Raw genomic sequence first — 21,056 nt, 5'->3', positions numbered from 1 at the left:
CAGTGTATGTGTGTCAGAAGCTGTCTCCAGCCTGATGTTTAAGGGTCAGCAATGAAGTGTAAATGGAGTAAAAGCATAGAGAGCAGTGAGAGGCTGACATGCAATCTGCAAGTGGATGAGTGGAACCACAATAGCCAGGATGACTTGGTATGTAATGTACTGTCATATTAATATCTGCATTGCTAGTGCTGAATGACTTGGGTAGGAGTAATGAGGAGAGGTAGCCTACAAGTAACATACAACTACTGGTTTATAAACAGAACTGTCCTAACTACATCCTGAGACATGTTTATGATCTGTGCAGGGGTAAATACGGAAATGCAACCATATTTGTATTGCTAGAGCAAGAAGGCAGATGGAATAAAATATATTTTTTATAGAGATGGTCTGGTGCCCAAATTATTGAGGCATCGGTTGCACGGCATCTTAAGCTACCCCACCTGTGTCTCAGCTCTGTGTCAGAATAGGCTGAACAATTTAATCAGGTGATGAAACAAGAACGGAGAAGTCGCAATTTGTTTTCTGATAAAACTACAACCAGTATACATCGGATAAGCAATGATACCACTGGCAGATGAGATTCACCAAGACAAGCATCAGTGTGCAACGCTGAACACCTTCTCACCAACGGAGCCCACAACACACAACTCGCGCATGCGTTCTGCTGCACTGTGGTGAACAGCGGAAACCCAGTAACAGCGGCAGCGGGAGCATGCGTATACTCGTTTGTAACCAGCAAGTTCGAACGTATGCAGGATGTCAAAACTGCGCAGGCGTACCAACCAGTGTTGAATCGCACACGCGCCTCACCCACACAACCAAAATTCCCTGTATCCGGAAGTGACGTGTGATTCGCACTGTATTACCGGTAGGAGAGTGTTCCTGGCAGTGAAGCGCTTGTTGACGCTATGTCCGGCCTCCAGGGGAGGAGGGAGCAGTCAGAATCTAACTCCTCCTCACTAGTGAGGGAAGCTGGGGGACCAGGAGCTGCCGGTGGCCACTGCTTCATCACCGAGTGTGAAAGGAATCATACGAGCTGACGGGGAAGCAGTGTGGGTCTTTAGCCAATCGCCTCTTCTTTCCTATCAGTCTTCTCTAGTGGACCACCAACAGCCAGTAACGGCCAATCACAACTCCTCTCCTCTCACTCCGCTCAGGTGGTGAGGGGGAATTCAGCCAATCGCAGCTTGCCTCTCATCCTGTCTTATTGCCATGGCTTGTTCGGTGTAAAGGACAGGTAGAGTGAACTACCAATAGGAAGGAGAGAGTACAGGACAGCCAATCAGCGCCTGGCATTCCTTACACACAAAAACGGTAGTAGAGATGAGGACCAAGAGGTGACTCAGCCATCTCCACGGCAACGGTCGGTCAGCTGTTAGACCTTTTCATCAACCCACCCTCATTCCAGCCAACTGCTGCTTTCCTGTTACCTTCCATCTGAAATTACAGGTGTGGAACCAAGTCAGCCAATCAAGTGACACCACTCTGCTCTAAGGTGAAGACTGGTAAAAGCCAGCCAATCAGAAGGAGAGTGCTCCAAACTAGGAATTCATACAAGTCACTGTGTAGCCAATCAGTAAATAGCTTTTCCAGTGCCTGTCTTTTAGAACAGGAGTGCCATTTTGAGGAGTGAGATACAGAGAGTTCTTGCATAGTGGCAGTTGCACTAATTGCCCAAGGACGATTAACAGAAGATTGAGCCAGAGAGGCCAGTTGATAAAGGACCTGCCATCCTTTCACCCTCAGATTGGGATCCACAGATTCGGGACAGCCGGACACTGACCTCCATGAATGGAAATCGGAACCGCAGGTAAATAGGCTTCAAGCCCAACACAGCCCAGTTTGGTCATTGGAATATCAGATAGTGGATATTCTAATCATCCATAGTCCTCATTGGCTTTGTTTCTACTAGTATAAGTAATGACAGGAATCCAGTGGAGAGGAACAGGTTGCGGGATAATTTCCTCAACAAGTGCAGTACTCGAGATCAACTTTTGATAGAGTTCATTTTCTTTCAGTATTCACTGTTGAACTTCATAAATAGTTTCTTCCAAGAACCATTTGAATTGATTAAATGTAAATTTTTAATATTTAAAACCCACCTTGTAATACAGGATGGTGGGCCTTTACAGTAGCTCTTTAGTGCGTCAAGCTTATGCTTTGTGTTCTCAATACTGACAATCAATATTACTGCTGTGTGTGTGTGTATGTAAACTAATTGTATTTAAGAGATTGGCATATTATAGGGTTCACTAAGAAATGTAATGTCAGAATAAACTAGTTCAGAGTAATGGTCTGACTGCAAAAAGTTATACGCTTCTAAATAAAATAAATCATTGTTTTGCTATAAATGGTTATTTTGATGTAACTTAAGTTTGGTGAACATTATTAAACTGCATAACTATTAAAGTGCATCTGTCATCATCAGTTAGCATTTTTTGAATCTATGGTACTGTGCATACATGTTCGGAAAGCACTTAGATTTTTTTATCTAATAAATAAATCATTATTGCTCCCCTTTTGCTGCTATATCCAGTATTATGCCAATGGCATAAATATTAAAATATATATATAATATATATATATATATATATATATATATATATATATATATAAAAAAAAAATTGCACTCATTCTAATGGCTTTAAAAAACATGCCACCTGCTTTGTTGGTAGAGGAAAAATTGCCTCTCCTTGTAATAATACTCCACTTCCAATACGTTAAGGAAAAATATTCCTTTTGTATGTGCATATTTCATCCCAAAATTGACTGGAAATTCTGTTTGAATACAGTAATTTGTTTTGAAAACATGTATTTTATTATAAATGATCATTAAACGTAAAACAATACAAATTGCTTTATGCAAAAGAGCTTCCAATAAAAATTGTAAAAATGTTTTATAAGGTCCAGTACATTTACAGAATTTAAAATTTTGCTATGCAGCTGAAGGCAAACTATTCTGGTATCGGCAATTTTTGTGGGTCTGATTTATTAAAGCACCAATCAATCAGACTCCTAAAATTCAAACTCCCAACCTCAGTGCCCTAAAGCGTTCCAAGAAGACGAACACACATTGACCAGCAGGACGCTTTGAGCAGTACCACCAAGAGACCCCTAAACAGTAAACTTGCTTGTTGTTTATTCATCTACAAGCCACTATTGCTTCAAGCCATCCTCATCGATGTGGAAGAATTCTAGCCGTTGCTTTGTGATCTCCAGCAGCTAATTGTCGTTATTATCTTTTATTCTTATCTTTGATTTGTAAGACCCCATATCGCTGAACAGGGTAAGGAGGCCTCCACTTTAGAGAGTTTACAATCTATTGATAAAAGGCAGAGCTTAGAAAAGAGGAGTGATTGTGACTCAGTGGAAATTGGGACAGCAGCAATGGCGTACTAGTGTGAGTGGAAAAGGTGGGAGTATGGTGGGTTCTAGTAAAGAGGCAGGTTTTCAGAGAACTTCTAAAGGCTGAGGTAGAGTTTGATCAGGTGTGATTGGGATTTCCAAAATGGGTAGTGAGACTGGAGAAGTCTTGTAGGTGAGCACGAGAGGTGGTTAGCAAAGGGAGGAGCGGTCAGATGCAGATGTAAGTGGGGTTAATGGGTAGTAGATGAGGAATTAGATATGAAGAGGTGGTACTGTTAATAGCTTTGTGTGTGAATAATTTAAATTGGATTCTGGAGGACATCAAGAACAAGTATATACATTTTCAGAGTGGTATGATAGATGTGGAGCAACAAGAGAGGAAGTTCGGTCTTCCTTTGGCTTTTAGGACAGATTAAAACATGGACAGCTGGGTGAGGGGAATGACCAATAAGAGGAGTTTGCCGAAGTTAAGATGGGTGATGAGAGAATGTATAAAGTTTTGATTACATCTTGGGTAAGAGAAGGGATAATTCTAGCTATATTTTAAAGGTGGGTGTGACTGCAAGAGAGTCTTAATGTAAGGAGTAAAACAGAGGTCAGAGACAATAGTTACTCAAAGCTAGCAGGATGGTAAATATGAGGAAATTGTGATGGTGTTGACAAGGCTGAATGGAAATTTGCGAAGAAAAGGTGATTCTGGAAGAAGGGAAGATGAGCTTGTTTTTTGGACATCTTGAGCTTTAGGTAGCATTTGGACATTCATGTGGATATAGCAGAGAAGCAGTTGGTCCAACAAGCTAGTAGAGAAGGAGAGCGGACAAGTTGGACGAGATAGATTTGGGTATCATCAGCAAATATGACATTAAAGGTTGAATTAGTGAAGAAAAAGGGGTATAAAGTGAGAAGAACAAAAGACAGAGAACAGAGCTTTTTGGAACCCCAAAAAATAGTGACAGTGGGGGAATATGTGTCAAATATAGAGAATGAAGGCGCGGTTGGATAGTTAGGAAGTGAACCAGGAGTTAAATGAGTAACAAAGGCCTTTAGGTTCAAGGTTGCACAGTAGAAATGAGGGACCATCAGTGTCAAAAGCAGTACAGTAGAGAGGCACAGGCAGACGAGTATGTGCAGTGACTCTTGGGGGTAAATTTATGAAGCTGCGGATTTGAAATAGTTTAGATGTTGTCAATAGCAACCAATCAGATTCTAGCTATAATTTTGTAAAATATACTAAATGAATGATAACTAGAATCTAATTGGTTGCTATAGGCAACATCTCCACTTTATCAAACCTGCAGCTTTATAAATTTACCCCATAGAGATAGATTTATCATACCTTAAAAGGAAAGTGGTTGCTATGGGCAAGACCTCTAATCAGATTCTAGCTATCATTTTATTGGAATGTACTAGATAAATGATAACTAGAAATGATTGGTTGCTATGGTCAACACCTCCACTTTTACGTTTTAGAAGGCTTAATAAATCTACCTGTATAGACTTCATTTATTTATTAACAATTCTTAGATAGCGCCTACATAATACATTATCCATCACTGCCTACTCCATTTATGCATACAATCTATAGTCTATACCTGTAGTGTAAAGTTGGGATCGTAAGCCTGATTGCAGAGAAGGGGGAGGGAGAGGAGAAAGCTAGACAGGAGGTTTAACACAAACCACTCAAGTAGTTTGGAGACAAAGGGGAGGAGTAAACAAGGAAGTAGCTTGAAAGAGTGTGTTTGGGTCACAAGATGATTTCTTTAGGATTGGTGAGATGAACATGTGGATGGCAATGTGCTTGTAAAGAGAGACAGATTTAAGAGATGAGCTAGAAGTGTTCATGCAGTGGGAGAGCGGGAGCAGAGAAGTTGAGAGAGAATAGGTTCAAAGTGGCAGGTTTGGGGTGACAGAGTATATTGCAGGATCTGGTGACGTAGGGGTTTAAAGACTGGGTGGATGTGAATAGCTTTAGAAAACCCCAAAAGCTTAGGCTGATATGTGTACTTGTTTTGAAGTTATATGTCTCTAATGTTGCACTTTTTTAATGAAAAGCTTACTTTTAACATTTTTTAAAATAAAATTTGTAGTTCACCTGATTGAGCTAGAGAGTTGGGCAAGGTCTCATATTAAACTTATTTTTATTGGCTTTCATATGATACATAACACAGTCAGTATGTTTCAATAAAAATGTACATTTTTTTTTTCTCAAAAACCCATATTTTTTAATTTTTTTGAAAAACATTTCAAAAATTGTTCATACGTTGTTAATAAATCCCCAAAGTTTTATTTTGGGATCATCTGCTTTAAAGAACTTTTCATTTTGGACTGTTTGGTAAAATAATGAAAATGAGATCTAGGCCCATTCATTACTCCTTAAACAATCCCTTTGATGTATATTATGTACAATATCACATTAATGTTAAATACTGAAATATATTTAAACTACTTGTGGTAATTTTATGCCATTCACATAATTTAAGAAAGCTTACTACAGATCATTACCATTTGATGCTGCTGCTCTGGATGGATGGTGCTACTTGATGAGTCGGAACTACCTGACGCCTTCATTTGTTTTTAGTATTTCCATTTCAGAAAGGGTGTACATTCAACCTGTTTGAGTTAACGGATTCACCTTACACAGAACATCTACCATAGTGATCCATAAAACATCCGACTTCCATGGCTATGATAAAGGTGGTGATGGACCAGCTGGATGGAGGAATATCATTTTCCCTTCATAAATGTTTTCATCTTTCTCCAGAATAAATACGAGCCATCATTTGTTGTCATAGACAGCAGTTACATACCATCTGATGTCAGCAAGTGGGTGCTGATACTACATTATCTTGAGGAACTGAACAATGAACCTCTAGCTCTTTTCGAAGTGTTCCAAGTTGTTTTCTGCAGTTGGCAGAAACTTTTGCAACATTTGGTTTTTCAGAAAATAATTTACACATCCATTCTGAAACCGTTCTCAACCCCTTCTTAGTAGAAGTATAATTAACCTTTTTAAATGGGTTGAAACAATTAAGGTAGTATTACTTCTTTAAACCAATTTAAACACCACAGCAGGCTCGGACTGGGCTGCTGGGGAGTCGGGGGGAAATAATTCCCATGAGACTCTGCTGAGGGGTAAGAGGATCATGTACTGAGCTCTGATTGGATGAGCCCATCGCATGTTCCTCTGACCCGTGAAGATCAGCTGCAGCCTCATGGGCTGTGCCTTCTCTTCTCTGCCTGGTTGGATGACTGAGGCTTCTTCTTGTGAGTACAGTGTTGCTCCCAGTCTGCTGTCTCTCTCCCTCCCAGCACCTCTTTTCCAAATTGCTGTTGCTCCCTAGTCCCAGCACACATTCTCCCAGTCTAATAATCCACGGTAATTAAACAGTCCGCTTTTTCAAATGTGACACAAATGAACCAGATGGGTTTAAATTACTGACCAAGGGGCTTTTCTTCACTAGTAAAGCCCACCCAAACCTAACCTGTCCTTGTAAAAGGCAGGCCTATTCAACACAATTAAGTGGAAAGACACTTCAAGTTTACACGCCTGCGCAGAAGTGGGAGCAGGTGCTGTCTGTAAAATCTTGTATCGAAACACACCTGAAGAGGAAAGTGCATTCCTCTAATGAAATGAACTAGAAAAATATTGATTTGTTCACTTTCTCAGCTGTGTAGTGCCTCAAAAAATACAATTCTCATGAATCACTCAAAACTGAAAGCTCTTGTAGCAGATGATCCCATCTGATCCCAAAATTTGGAGATTTATTAACACAGTATGAACATTTTTAGAACTGTTTTTCAAAAATTTAAATAAATGGCTTTTTGAGAAAATCAAAATTTGGATTTTGAAAAAATGTTAAATTTTTATTGAAACATGATATTATGTTATATATCATGTGAAAGTCCATAAAAAGAGGTTCAAAATTAGACTCTAGCTCAATCAGGTGAGCTACAAATGCAATTTAAAAAAAAAAGTGTTAAAAGCAAGTTTTTTGTTGAAAAAAACATATAACTTCAAAACCCGTGTACATATCAGCCTGAGATTTTGGGGTTTTCTTTACACCCATGGTAGCATTTATTATACCAAATTTAATTGAAATTAGTGAATGTAAGGTAGAATTTTTTTTTTTCTAAAATTGTGTTGATTTGATGTCCAGGGGGTAAATGTCTCAAGCTCCAATTTTTTCCAGCATGTTAAAATCGCTTCAAATCGCGGGTGTTAACGCATGATTTTAGTCCAAAATTCATCAAATGTTTCAAGCTGCGATTTTTAACCTGATCTTCAAAATCACTGGTCATCTCTGACGCTTTGCTGCAATGTAAAACACTCCCGTGTTAGCGAATTCTCCTGTGTTATAGCAGTGTGTTCTATAAACGCATCACTGTTACACTGCCTGTCATGCAGCCGGAGCTCCGGCAGCTGTCTAAACTGTAAAAAATAGATGAAAGTTTAAAACAAAAAAGCGTGGAGTTCCTCCTCTATTCCCTACTAACTCTAGTGCTGCCAGACTATTGCTGGTTCCGTGAAAATCGGGGGAAAATTTTCGTGGGGTCCCCCCGATTTTCACGGAACTAGCACTAGGCAAACCAGCTGGGTTGGTGGCACTATAACAGGGGGACACGCGGCAGGGGTCCCACTAGCATAATGACAAACCAACCCCAGGCTGTTCAGTGCTGGGCTGGATTCCCTACTGAGTTCATTGCGTATCGGAGCTTCTACGTGGCGGTTCGCTTAGCTCATTGTGGTAGGTCTATTTATAGTATTGGGGGTTTCCCACGGCAGCATGGGAAAATCCCCTAATACTATAAATAGACCTAGTGCAATGAGCTAAGCTCCGTGCATATCAGAGCTTCTACATTGTAGAAGCTGTTTGCGGTGGCTCTCCTTTTTTTTTTTTTTCTTCAATCAAGAATGAAGAAGCGTGGATCTTACAAATATGGGGCCATCCTGGCTGAAGACAAGAAGACTTCAAGCAACAAGGGGGCCCACCTGGCAAAGAAGATAAGGAGACTGCAAGCAACAAGGGGGGCTTTTTGCCCAAGAGGAAAAGAAGACATTACAAGCAGGGACTTTTGGATACAAACAAAAACTTTTGGGACATTTCAGGCAGGGACTTTGGATCTACAAATTATTTTTGGACTTTGCAAGCCGGACTTTGGGAATTGCAAATTTATTTTAGACTTTTATCAAGCTGGACTTTGGATACAAATTTAATTGGGACTTGGTTGACAGCCATTTTAGGATTAAAAGCTGCTGACGACAGATGAAAACATCTGTGGTCAGTATAGGGCATTTATTATTTTTAATAAAATTAAATAGTATAAATGAGGGTGTTTACTGTCTTTATTGTGGGTGTAACAAGGGTGTGGTGGTTTTTTTAACATTTTGTTTTGTGGAACTACAGGTACCAGCCAGGCCTGCGTGTCAGGGCATGTTGGCACTTGTGGTTCTCCAAGTGGCAACATGCCTTGGCTGCCATATCTATGCTGGTGCTTGTAGTTATACAAGTAGCAGCATGCCCACACTATTTATGGCACCCTGGCTGGATAGGACTTGTAGTTCGACAAAACAAAATGGCATCCATTTGTTTTTTTATACTTTAATCACCGTTATTACCCTACACCCACCGCCCAGGGGTGTAGGAAGAGCCCTAGTGCTTTCAGCACTGGGCTGGTTTTTCCTAGAGGGGGGCCTGCTCGTTTTATTTCAGCGGACCCCACTCCCTAGGGAATCCAGCCCAGCTCTGAACAGCCTGGGGTTGGTTTGTCGTTATGGCAGGGGGACCCCTGCTTCGTGTCCCCCTGCTATAGTGCCATCAACCCCGGCTGGTTTGCCTAGTGCTGGTTCCGTGAAAATCGGCGGGACCCCAATCAAAATTTTTCCCCAATTTTCACGTAACCAGCAGTAGTCTGGCAGCACTAGGGTTAATAGTGAATAGAGGAGGGACCCAACACATTTTTTTTTTTTTTTAGACTTTGATCTATTTTTTACAGTTTTTACAGCTGCCGGAGCTCCGGCTCTATTGCAGAACAGTATAACAGTGATGTGTTTATTCTCTTCGTTTGCTTAATCGCAGCTTCATACATTTGGGACTTGTATAGCTGGAGTGACTAACAGTCGGGGGATTGATCTCTATCGATTTTGGAAATAGCGATTTAGACAGAAGCACAACTCTGGCGATTTTACATGAAATCTCAGCTTCATACACCTGCGAGTTTCAACTCTCCCGAGAAAATTGCTGGATTTGCAAAATCGGAGCTTGATACATTTACCCCCAGGAGTAATTTTAGTGCAGATGAAAAGTCGATCGGGTCGAGAGTATTTAGGCATCTCTGTGTGCATATGTAATGGGGGTGTGTGTTTGTGGGTGGGGGGAGCATGTGGTAAGTTGAGGCTGTGGTCGGAGAGTGGGAAGGATAACTTGGAGAAGCTGTAGATGAAGTCTATGCTAGATAAGATGAGGTCAAGTGAGTGTCCATCACATAGTTGCCAAAGAAAGATGTAAATGAAAGAAGTTTTGTAGCGGCAGAGAGTGTGGGCTTATCAATGTGTGTATTGAAATCATCTAGCATGAGAGTAGGTAGGTCAAAGTATAAGAATTGTGATCCAGACAGCAAAGTTGTCAAGACATTAGGAAACTATACCTGAAGGGCAATAAATGAGACCAACAAAAAATAGTGGAGTGATCAGAGGGAGGATATGGATTTTAAAGAAAGAGAAGGTGGGTTCAGGGGGTGTGGTATAGAAGGCCACCATGTCGGTCTCCAGGTCTGGAAATGTGGATGAGACAGTCTCCCATGGGAGAAAGTTGCAGAGGCCATATTAATAAACCTCTCACTGAAGAATCATGGACATTTTGCGAGTCATTAAGTAAACACTGACTGGCTATTTGGGATTAAGAGACGAGGCAGCCATATCTGTGACTAGTAGGAATGCATGTTCCCTTTCCTCTCAATACCAAGCAGTCAATCAATATTTAGATAATGTCTTAATAATTAGTACTGGTTCCTGAGCCTTCCAGTAGCTGAAGCAAAACCTCCCAGTGGTAGAATATGAGAGCCGTTGTATAAAACTGTTAGAAGCATCAAGGAAATGTTGTCATTCTTAAATTTTATTTATTCATCCCAAGGATAGCCCTCTTTATATTTAATATATATATATATATATATATAGTCTCCTGCTGATTCTGTCCTGGTCATTTGTATATAATAGTTAATATTATGGAGATGCTGAGAAAACAAAAAAGTAATTTCATTATTATAACAAACATCTGGCAAGATACAGAGGAAGATATGTTTATATTCAAAACTTATAATGTTAATTCATGGTGACATGCCTAGCCGAAGGGCATGTACAAACCATGTTACAATGCAAGGGGTGCAAATTAGTTTATTATTGAGGACTTAGGAAAATACTGGCAGCTGGTGCGTAAATGAGCCACCAGCATATTGAAAGGAATGGCTTCTATAGTGGTTTGACCTATCTGACCCCACAAGGTTTAGGGTCATGTATCACAATGCAAGGATGTCCTGGTTGCCTATAGTTGTTATAGTGATTAGCATGGTTGCAAGAGGAGATCTCAGTCACTTTGAAAGAGGGGATGATTATTGGGGTGCATTTGGTGGGAATTTCAGTGAACAAGACTGCTAAACTTGTTAATGTTTCATGAGCGTGGGCGTCTAATGTGGTGTGAACATGCAACTCCAATGGGAATTCTTCATTCGCAAACTGGATGGAAATGCATACTCATTAGCAAAGTGGATGGAAATGCATGTGCATTAGCTCACAAGGTTTATGGCATGACAGGTGAACCATTATGGATCAACCTGTTACACAAGCAGCCTGTTTAATTAAAACAAAACAGTCCTAACTTCTAAGAGCAGGATTTCATAGTCTGATTGCAGTTCACCACACATTGATTGCCTTACACATTTGTAAGCTCGGTGGTGCAGAGAGCACAGGCGTTAGTCCATTGAACAGAGTTAGAAGGCTTTCTGGTCAGATGAATGACATCCTTCACCAGGGGAGGGCTGGCAAATTTTAGCCCGGAGGCCAATACTTGATTCAGCAGCCTATTTTAAAGGGAAACAAATGCAGGTGACCCAGCCCAAGTTGACACACTATGGGGTCAGCCCTGGTGCCAGATGCCCCCCAGCCCAGCCTGCCCCTGTCCTTCACCATGTTTTTGACCTATGGCCAAGTGCAGTGTAGCATCAATCTAAAGTTCTGTGCTGTCCCAGTTCTTGTTTCAAGCTGTGTAGATTTCTGGTGGTTCAATAATGGTGTGGGGGGCACATATTCCTGTGATAGTTTGGATGCAGTAATTTTCTTAGAAGCAAAGGTCAACACTAATTGCTACTTAATGATGCTGAGAAATCAGCTTCATCCCATGTTGTACTTTCCTACATGGAGGGGTGTCTTCCAGGATTGCAAAGCCCTAATCCACATTGCATGTGTGGTTGCTGTTATCAATATGTTTTGGCCTTCTCATTAACCAGATCTAAGTTGAGTAACTCTCTGATTCTGACTTTAATGGCTCATATCCGTAAAGTTAATGTTTTGTGGTTTGGTTCTTTAATTTGTGTACTACTTTTTAGGATGGATAACCTTTGGCATTGAACCATGATGCACAACTACCAGTCTTTGCATGTAAGCTGTAAAAACTATATTGACAGGTTTCTCAACTCAATATTTTACTTTTTTTTTTGCAATGTACCTACAGTATATGTTTTTCTAATGTTGTGGGTTGCCCACAACTTCCCGGCACATGCTGGGAAGTGCTAAATAGTGAACTGGTGTATAGTCATCATTATCCACATTTATTTATATACTGCCAACAAATTCCGTAGCGCTTTACAATTGAGAACAAATAGTAATAAAATCAATAATTGGTAAAACATACAGACTTACAAGTTTACAATCTATGTTCAAGTAATAACAAATGAATTCTCCCGCCTCAAATCCTCCGACTACTTTCAGTGTCCAGGATCTTGCTTCCTATTTCAAGGACAAAATAGATAGACTACCATCAGTGTCCAGGATCTTGCTTCCTATTTCAAGGACAAAATAGATAAGATCAGACTTGAAATGGTTTCATCTCCCTCGACAAGCAATCCGTTCAATTCCTTTGTAGCATCCTCTAACACTCTCTCGTCATTTGATCCCACAAATGAAGAAGTTTCTACTTTCTTTTCATCTTTCTACTCTACCTCCTGTCCTCTTGATCACAAATTAGTAGGTCCCTGTCTCCTGTGCTCATTCCCCCTCTAACTAAAATCTGTAATCTATCTCTTTCTACTGGTATTTTTCCATCATTATTCAAGCCCGCAGTGATTACTCCCATTTTAAAAAAACAAAATTCTGACCCAAACTCTCTCGCAAATTACCGCCCCATCTCTCAGCTCCCGTGCCCCTCCAAGCTTCTCGAGAGAATTGCCTACACTCGCCTCACACACTTTCTTACAGCAAACAACCTATTGGATCATTTTCAGTCAGGCTTTCGCTCTCAACACTCCACAGAGACTGCGCTGACCAAGGTTGTCAATGATTTGATCACAGCAAAAAGTAGAAACCAATACTCTCTTCTAATTCTCCTAGATCTCTCTGCTGCATTTGACACTGTTGACCACACTCTCCTCATACAAACGCTACAATCCCTAGGTCTTGAAGGCACTGTCCTATCCTGGTTCTTATCCTACCTATCTAATCGCTCTTTCAGTATTAAATTCTTTGGATCCTCCTCTGCTCCGCTTCCTTTATCAGTTGGAGTACCACAAGGCTCAGTCCTAGGTCCTCTGCTATTCTCTATCTACACCACTTCTCTTGGAAAACTAATAAGCTCCTTTGGATTTCAGTATCATCTCTATGCGGATGATACACAAATCTATCTATCCTCTCCTGATCTTTCACCATCTGTGTTGTCTCGCGTTACTGACTGTCTTTCTGCTATTTCATCTTGGGTGTCTTCTCGCCAACTCAAACTCAATCTTTCAAAAACTGAATTAATAATATTCCCACCCAAAAACAGAAGCTTCCTGCCTGACATTTCTATTTCTGTTGATAACGTGACCATAAATCCCACCACACAAGCTCGCTGCCTAGGTGTTATCCTTGACTCACAACTATCATTTATTCCCCACATTAACTCCATATCTAAATCATGTTACATACATCTAAAGAACATTTCCAGAATACGCACATATCTCACACAAGACACCGCAAAAACCTTAATTCATGCACTCATCATCTCCTGCATCGACTATTGCAATTCCCTCCTTACTGGTCTTCCCAAAGTCAGACTTGAACCCTTACAATCTATTATGCACGCAGCGGCTAGATTGATTTTCCTTGCAAACCGTTCTTCCTCTGCTGAGCCACTCTGTCAGTCTCTACATTGGTTGCCTGTATTTCAACGAAGCCAATATAAAATTCTTCTACTAACATACAAGTCCGTCAACAAAATTGCACCGACATACATTTCCTCACTTGTCTCAAAATATCTCCCCACTCGACACCTCCATTCTGCACAAGATCTGCGTCTCTCTTCCACTCTCATCACATCCTCCCATGCTCGGTTACAGAACTTTTTTTCGGGCTGCACCCACTTTGTGGAATTCCCTCTCTCGCACAGTAAGACTTTCCTCTAGTCTCCAAACCTTCAAGCGTTCTCTGAAAACTCACCTCTTCAGACAAGCTTATGATATTCCTCAACCACCATCTTAATCTCCCCTATTACCCCCCTTTACACAGCTAACACAAGACAACAACCCTCTGACCAACATTGGTACACACACAGCCCACTCAGTACTTTTACCTTTGCGTTCCAGCTGGTCCAGTGTGCAATATGATGTAGCACATGTCCTTGTGTTTCAAACTCCCATTGTCCCATAGATTGTAAGCTTGCGAGCAGGGTTCTCTTACCTCTCTGTCTGTATGTATTACCCAGTATTGTTTTATTATTGTTTGTTTCCAATTGTAAAGCGCTACGGAATTTGCTGGCGCTATATAAATAAATGATGATGATGAATAGTCCTTATAGCAATACTTAACGGCATAGTAAGATTAAAGCTGTTTCAATAACAATGAGATGTTTCTCTGAATAGATTATTTAGGAGCTAGATTAAATTGCTAACTGAAAATACCTCTAATTCTGTATAAAGCTGAGTATGTGAGAGTATGGCAGGAAAATGTTGTTCTTGTCAGAAGTGCCTTGCACACCGGTTTCACAAGCCATTATTGCACAAAAGGAATATGATTCATACATGAATCTCTAATATATGAGTCAGAAGTCGTTTCATTGCGCTTAGTCATCGGAGGACCAAGTTGGGTGACTTATCTGGCATTGGGTGTATTTTTTTAACTGTTCATGATCTTTATGGGCATGGAAAGTTTTCACATTTTGTGATATTTGTGTTATTAGGCAGTATTAAATAAATGTTATGCCTTTTGAGTTATTGAAAACTTTCCAACATACTTTATACATTTTTTATTTTACATCTCCTGCCTTCTCTGCCCATGAGGAATATTTTTAAGGCAATGTATTATTATGTGATGCTAATATACTCCTGTAAAAATATATATTAGATGTGATGTCATTGCCTCGGTGTTCATTAACTTTAATAAAACCCTCATAATTTACAGTAGGGGGTGTACATTTTTCCATATATTATCATTGTAATGGTACAACTAAAAAAAAAAGGGAAAAAATGTACAAGTTAAAATGTATGACTCAGACTCGGACTCGGACCAGGGGTTACATTTATCAAGCTGCAAGATCCCATTGGGTTTCAAAAGTGGAGATGTTGCCTATATTGGATTCTAGCTATCATTTTGTAGACTGTACTAAATAAATGATAACTAGAATCTGATTGGTTGCTATAAGCAACATCTCCACTGTTCAAACCCACCAGAAACTCGCAGCTTGATACATTTACTCCCTGGTCTTTTCAGTGTCAAAAGTATACATATTTTATTGAGGAAATTGTCTCATGGAGGCCCTTGCATGAGCATACATAGTCTTTTAAAAATGTTTATATATTAGTGTGTGGTAGTTTCTGAATTCTTTGACACAGATATAGATGTACTCATCGGCTCTCATCTTCTGACATGTTTACCCCCCTGTGTGTGCATGTTATGTACATGAGCAAACAGCTTGCTTTGCCTTTTTATTTTTTAGTTTAAACAAACCAGTTTGTCAAAACCAGCCATCTAGATATGGGGCAAATAATATGGCACACAACAAATTACAATTGTAATTGATGCTATCATTTTTATTCCTTTAAAACATGTTTAGTACTCGTGGTTATTAACTGGCGTAGTTTGCATAAGTGACCTCTTCAGTGTGTACTGACTACAAAAGAGGTGTTGGATCTTAATTCAGCTGTTGATGAAAAGTGGAACTCCAAATATCACACTGGTGATCTCACAGTTACATGGTTCCTGCCACTGCAGCTAGTGGCTCAGCCCTGCTCTTTCAAAGTATTGGTTTCAGTGCATGCAGTTCATTCTGGTTCACTGACTTGCTTCTCTGTGCAGAAGGCATTTGAGGCCAGGATCAGGGAAAGTTCAGTGTGCTTATGAAAGGGATAGTGAAATGAACTGTTTGTGTGCATAGTATTGTGGGGTGGGGGGTGTGATGGAAAGCTCTCTCTACTATTTGTGCATCAGAACCCCTGTGGTAATGAATGGGTTATGTACACAGCATAAATACACATTTCTTTCATACTCAAGGTCCATGCATCTTTCACTTTTTAAAAACATTACATACAACTGGCAATGTTATTGTGTTTATGTGAACAATATTAGACTTATTTATGTGTTTGTTCTTTTTATTTTGCTGAACTGCAATGTTAAATGACACCTGCCCTCTACCTCTATGCTTTAATTGATGTATTTAGAACTTTATGGGGGGAATTCAATTCCCCTCTAATTACCGCCACGTTATGGATATTACCATTATTACGATAATATTAACACGGCTTTCTGCTTGCAGCTCAGGGAGCTGCGAGCAAAAAGCTGGCATTAGAACTAACGTAATAACTGCGCACTATTACCGTAATACCGGTAATAGTTTTAGCGCGGCAGTACTTCGGGGGGAATTGAATTCCCCCCTATGATGTAAAGCGGGATTTCTTAACCACAGTATTGAGTGACCACAAACATAATTCCCAATATCTCTTTTTCTACTTGGCTTTCTCTTTTTTTTTTTTTTTTTCTTTTTTTCCACCATTACTTGATTTGCATTGCAGTAACCTTTCACTACACAAGTCAAATGCATTATAACAGCCAAGGACATTACTTTCAAGACAGATTATCTTCATTATTTTCTTTGATACATTTTCTAAATCAACAAATTAAGACAAAAAAACCTAATGCTTACTGTTCTGGAATATAAATACATTTCTATTCCTAATGATCTAGCATGATGTGTCTGTCGTTCCACATTTCGTCATCCACAAGTCTCCTAGGGGTAGATTTACTAAACATTCTAAAAGGTAGTATTGGATGTGTTCTCCATAGCAACCAATCATATTCTAGCTATCATTTATCTAGTATATTGTAGAAATTGGCTGCTGTAATCTGGTTGCTATGGGAAACATCTCTACTTTTAGAAGGTGTAGTAAATCTTCCCCTAGAGAGGAATGTATAACACTCATACCTCCTATGATTTTGGAGCATATGATAGTTTCTAACAACAGCCTTCTATTAAGGGAGGGACAGACTCTGGCACTGATAGCGGAAATAGAACTCTAATTGAGTCTGATATAAATAATATAAGCACCAATACAAATAAAATTACAAAATATTAATTGATCACTGCAGCTAATTCAATGTCAATAGACAGAAAACTCGCACAAATACGGGAAAGTATAGCGCTTTGGAGGTCACTATGTAATTTCACTGAATAAAAATAAATGATAATTATTAAATATAAATATGCATGTTTATTTATATTTATTTAGTAATTATTATTTTTTTTATTTAGTGAAATTGTATAGTAACCTCCACAGCTATATTATTTTCCGTATTTTTATGATAAGTTCTAACTTAACCTTTGTTATAATTCTCGACAACTTATTCATTCTCCTTTATTTTTAAAAATGTTATGACTCATTTACACATTTGATTCAGATATAATATTTTGTGTAGTATTATTATTATGATTTTATCAAGATGTTACTTCTCATATCACTTATGCTTGCACAAAAATAAAAAAATCTTTAATATCTAGAAAATGTATTATGATGTTCTGTGCTATTAAGCTGTATTTGATATATTTTTTTAATTGAAAAATAAAGCTATTCTGATTGCCACATACAAACAAAATGTATGGTCACACTTCTATTTTTATTACACATCTATTTAATAAGTTACTATAGCTACTTTTTCACTTTTAACAATCCTAACAAATTACAGCACATTAGTTAAATTGTGGGTAGTTGCAGTCAGTGCATGAAGAAAGTTTGAGAGACTCCCGCTGATCTTAAAACTAAGATGGTTTTGCGTTGTAGTGTAAGGTACTTTTTTCTCAAATAAGTGGGTGGGGAAACGCTTTACAATTAGTACTGTAAGCTCAGGTCTATTCAGAGGAAATTCCATTCTGCCCAAAATACTCCCCCCTTTCCCCAATAGATGAGCTCATTTTTCAGCAATGTGTCCTAACTCACACTGGATCTTTAAATATGTACGAGAATATTTGGGGCCCCTCTTAAGAAAATTTCAGTTACTGAGGGGGAAGTCACATCATGTAGCAGAAAAAAAATGAATCTGTTGAAATATATTTTTTTAAGGCATAAAGTTATGGTTGTTTCACTAAACTTTAAAACTATTTAAGAAATGATGGGGAAAAACTGTTACACAGAAAATAATCTTAGGTGTACACTTTAAACTGAGAATATAAAATAATATATAGTAATATAGCAGCCACTTGTTGTTTGGGCTTTTTTTCCAGCTTTGCTAACCTTTTGATTTTAATGCCTTCATCATCATCATCATCATTTATTTATATAGCGCCACTAATTCCGCAGCGCTGTACAGAGAACCCATTCACACCAGTCCCTGCCCCACTGGAGCTCACAGTCTAAATTCCCTAATATAGACACACACTCACACATAGACAGACAGAGAGGGAGACAGTCTTTTGTTTATTCACTCTTTAGTGGCCTGTAACATTTTTAAAACGATGCATTAAGGTAATATTTAGATGGCAGTGTGCTAGTGTGCACTTTTTAAACAGCAAATAAAATCACTATTTCAAATTTAATATATATATATATATATTTTATATTCTATTTAAAGCTTTGTTTTACAGAGCTGAATAATGCATCTGAAATAACTGCAGAGTTTATACTAAATATGTCCAATCCTCAGCAGCAGGATACCATGTTAGAGGGAGGGGAGGGGTGTGCATTTTTAACTCTGTGAACAGCCTTGACTTGCAGAAAACCACTGCGTGGATTGGTTCATTCATACTGGTGTGGTCGTTGTAGCGAGGACGAAAATACAGACCCTGACTATAACTACATAAAATTTGTGAACACTATGAGAGCGACCTTAAAAAATATAGACTTACCAACAAAATGACACAAAATATTTCGTCAGTTAACAATTGGCGTCAGTTAACATAGCGACACCAACATTTCCTTTTTTAAACCGACAATACCAGGACCTGGCTCCCTACGCTAATAATAACCATATCCCTAACACTAATCCTAACTCTTAGTTTGGATTATTGAGGCACTGGGTCTTGGCATTGCCGCTTTAAAACAAGAAATGTTAGTGTCACTATGTTAATTGACGTCAATTCTAAATGCAGGCATTTTCTTTGGTCACAATTAATAGGAGCTGAGTCAAAACCAGGTCGGAAATGTACTGTATGGGGGGAATTCAATTGACCACGTTTTTTTTTCTTTTCCCACCAGGTTAAAAATAAAATAAAAAATACCTGCGCGGGTTTTGACCCGCTGACGCGACCGTTTTAGTGTGTTTTTTTATTTTTATGAATTTTTTTTTACATGCTTTTTGTAAATGAAAATCACTTTTTTCATGTTATGCATTACTGATAAACATAATTTATCTTTTTTTACGTTATTACATGTTTTCAAATAGTTTTCTTATGTTTTTAATTTTTTGCACAGCCATGAGAGGTGCGAGATGAAAATGGAGATTTGACAGATTACCGCGCCGTGTTAAAAAAACAATTGAATAGCTTTTAACGTTTCTTGCCTATACTTTTGATGGATCCTCTACTTATCCACGATAGGACCGTTTGTGCAAAAAAAATCTGCGTTAAAAATGTAATTGAATATGGGGTAAAGTTAACTCGCTTTAAAATGAGTGAAAACTGCGTTAAAATTACGCGGTGTAAAACAAAAACCCACAGTCAATTGAATTGACCCCTATTTCTCTGTAAGTCTATATATTTATTTTACGTTGTTCTCATAGTAATTGCCATTTTTATGTTATATAGTCAGTGTCTGTGTTATTTGTTTCAGAATTTTGACTACCACCGATTCAGGGCCAATGATGTCACAGTAATTCACGTGGCTAAATTCTCAGCTTTATCATGTATATACAATCTCACACTATCCTAAAGATCTGGGAGGAGCTTAAGCTGTCTGTAACGGAGTGGAGAGATAATACTTTAATTTTAGCAGACCTGTAGTGGAATGTCAGGTTAACACTAAGTTTTACCTTCACGGTTCAGATTGTTACTTCTGTAAGTTAGCAAGGAGCTGATACAATAATTGAGCTTAACTTCTCGGCTTTACTCACAGCACTAACCTGAGCCTGTGTGACATGTGAGTGTGAAGGGGTTAATCAAAATAAAAAAACTTGGTATGTCTAAAATTTATTACAGTCCCCCAAAATGATCTCTCACGCTCACTATTATCTCCCAAGTTCTTCCACAACTAAGAATTGGTTCCACAGCTAACACTTTGTGGAGTTCTTCAGTTACTCCATGACATATGTGTACAACTTAAATAAACAGTTATTGTAAACAGAACAGTTCCCTGTACCTAGTCATGTAGTGTTTGTAAATAACCAAGCTTATCTAGCACATGAATCCTTTAAGAACAAAAAGACAGCATCATTAAATGAGGCTTAATGTGACAAAGAAAGTCACAATGCTCAATCTAGAAAAAATATTCCAAAATAAAACTGCAAAATCATTTCATAAAATAAAGAGATAAAACTGAAAATTGACATATTCTCACAGAATCTGAGCCAGGGGAATGGGAGAAACTGGACTCAGTAGCAGACTAAAAACACAGGTAAAACTGTAAAGGATTGCCAAACACTTATTTTTCCCACCCCCTTCCCTATGACTTCACCGAAAGAGTATTGGTAGAAATGTTAATAGGTTTCATGCCTGCTTTTATGACCCTGTGTTAAATGCATTTTTGGTGCTGAATTCTATAAATTATATTTTTCCTCGGGAACTAGATAGACATAATTTTACATTCTATAAACAGGCTATAACTTTTCACACATTTCTATATGAAACATGGCAATATTAGGTACATTATTTTGGAAGGTACTTTATTGCTATAGTTTCCCTTGACTTTTATGTGTGACATATTTTATAGAGTTTGTCTCCCTGATCATGAATTAAATTATGATTCTGAATATGTACAATGGTCATCTCAACTATGGATTGTAATAGGAATTGCATTGATGTATTATATTT

At 38.7% G+C, this 21,056-nt stretch overlaps 1 protein-coding gene across 7 annotated transcripts in view; it reads left to right on the top strand.

Annotated features, from left to right (window-relative positions):
- The first annotated feature begins 804 nt into the window (after window positions 1-804).
- The window catches only part of AGO3 (argonaute RISC catalytic component 3), a 123,313-nt gene continuing 103,061 nt past the window's right edge, over window positions 805-21,056 (top strand). For all 7 annotated transcript variants that reach the window (XR_012688072.1, XR_012688071.1, XR_012688070.1 and 4 more), the window contains exon 1: window positions 805-1,810. Coding sequence is in view for 2 of the 7 variants with exons in the window: in XM_075195468.1 (XP_075051569.1) it covers window positions 1,792-1,810 (19 nt within the window). In the remaining 5 variants the exon portion in view is untranslated. The remainder of the gene's footprint in view (window positions 1,811-21,056) is intronic.

The sequence above is a fragment of the Mixophyes fleayi genome, chromosome 2 (genome assembly GCF_038048845.1).
Source record: "Mixophyes fleayi isolate aMixFle1 chromosome 2, aMixFle1.hap1, whole genome shotgun sequence".
Classification (NCBI taxonomy): domain Eukaryota; kingdom Metazoa; phylum Chordata; class Amphibia; order Anura; family Limnodynastidae; genus Mixophyes; species Mixophyes fleayi.
The sequence above is the reverse complement of the archived record's forward strand: the minus strand, read 5'-3'. Positions and strand labels throughout refer to the sequence as shown.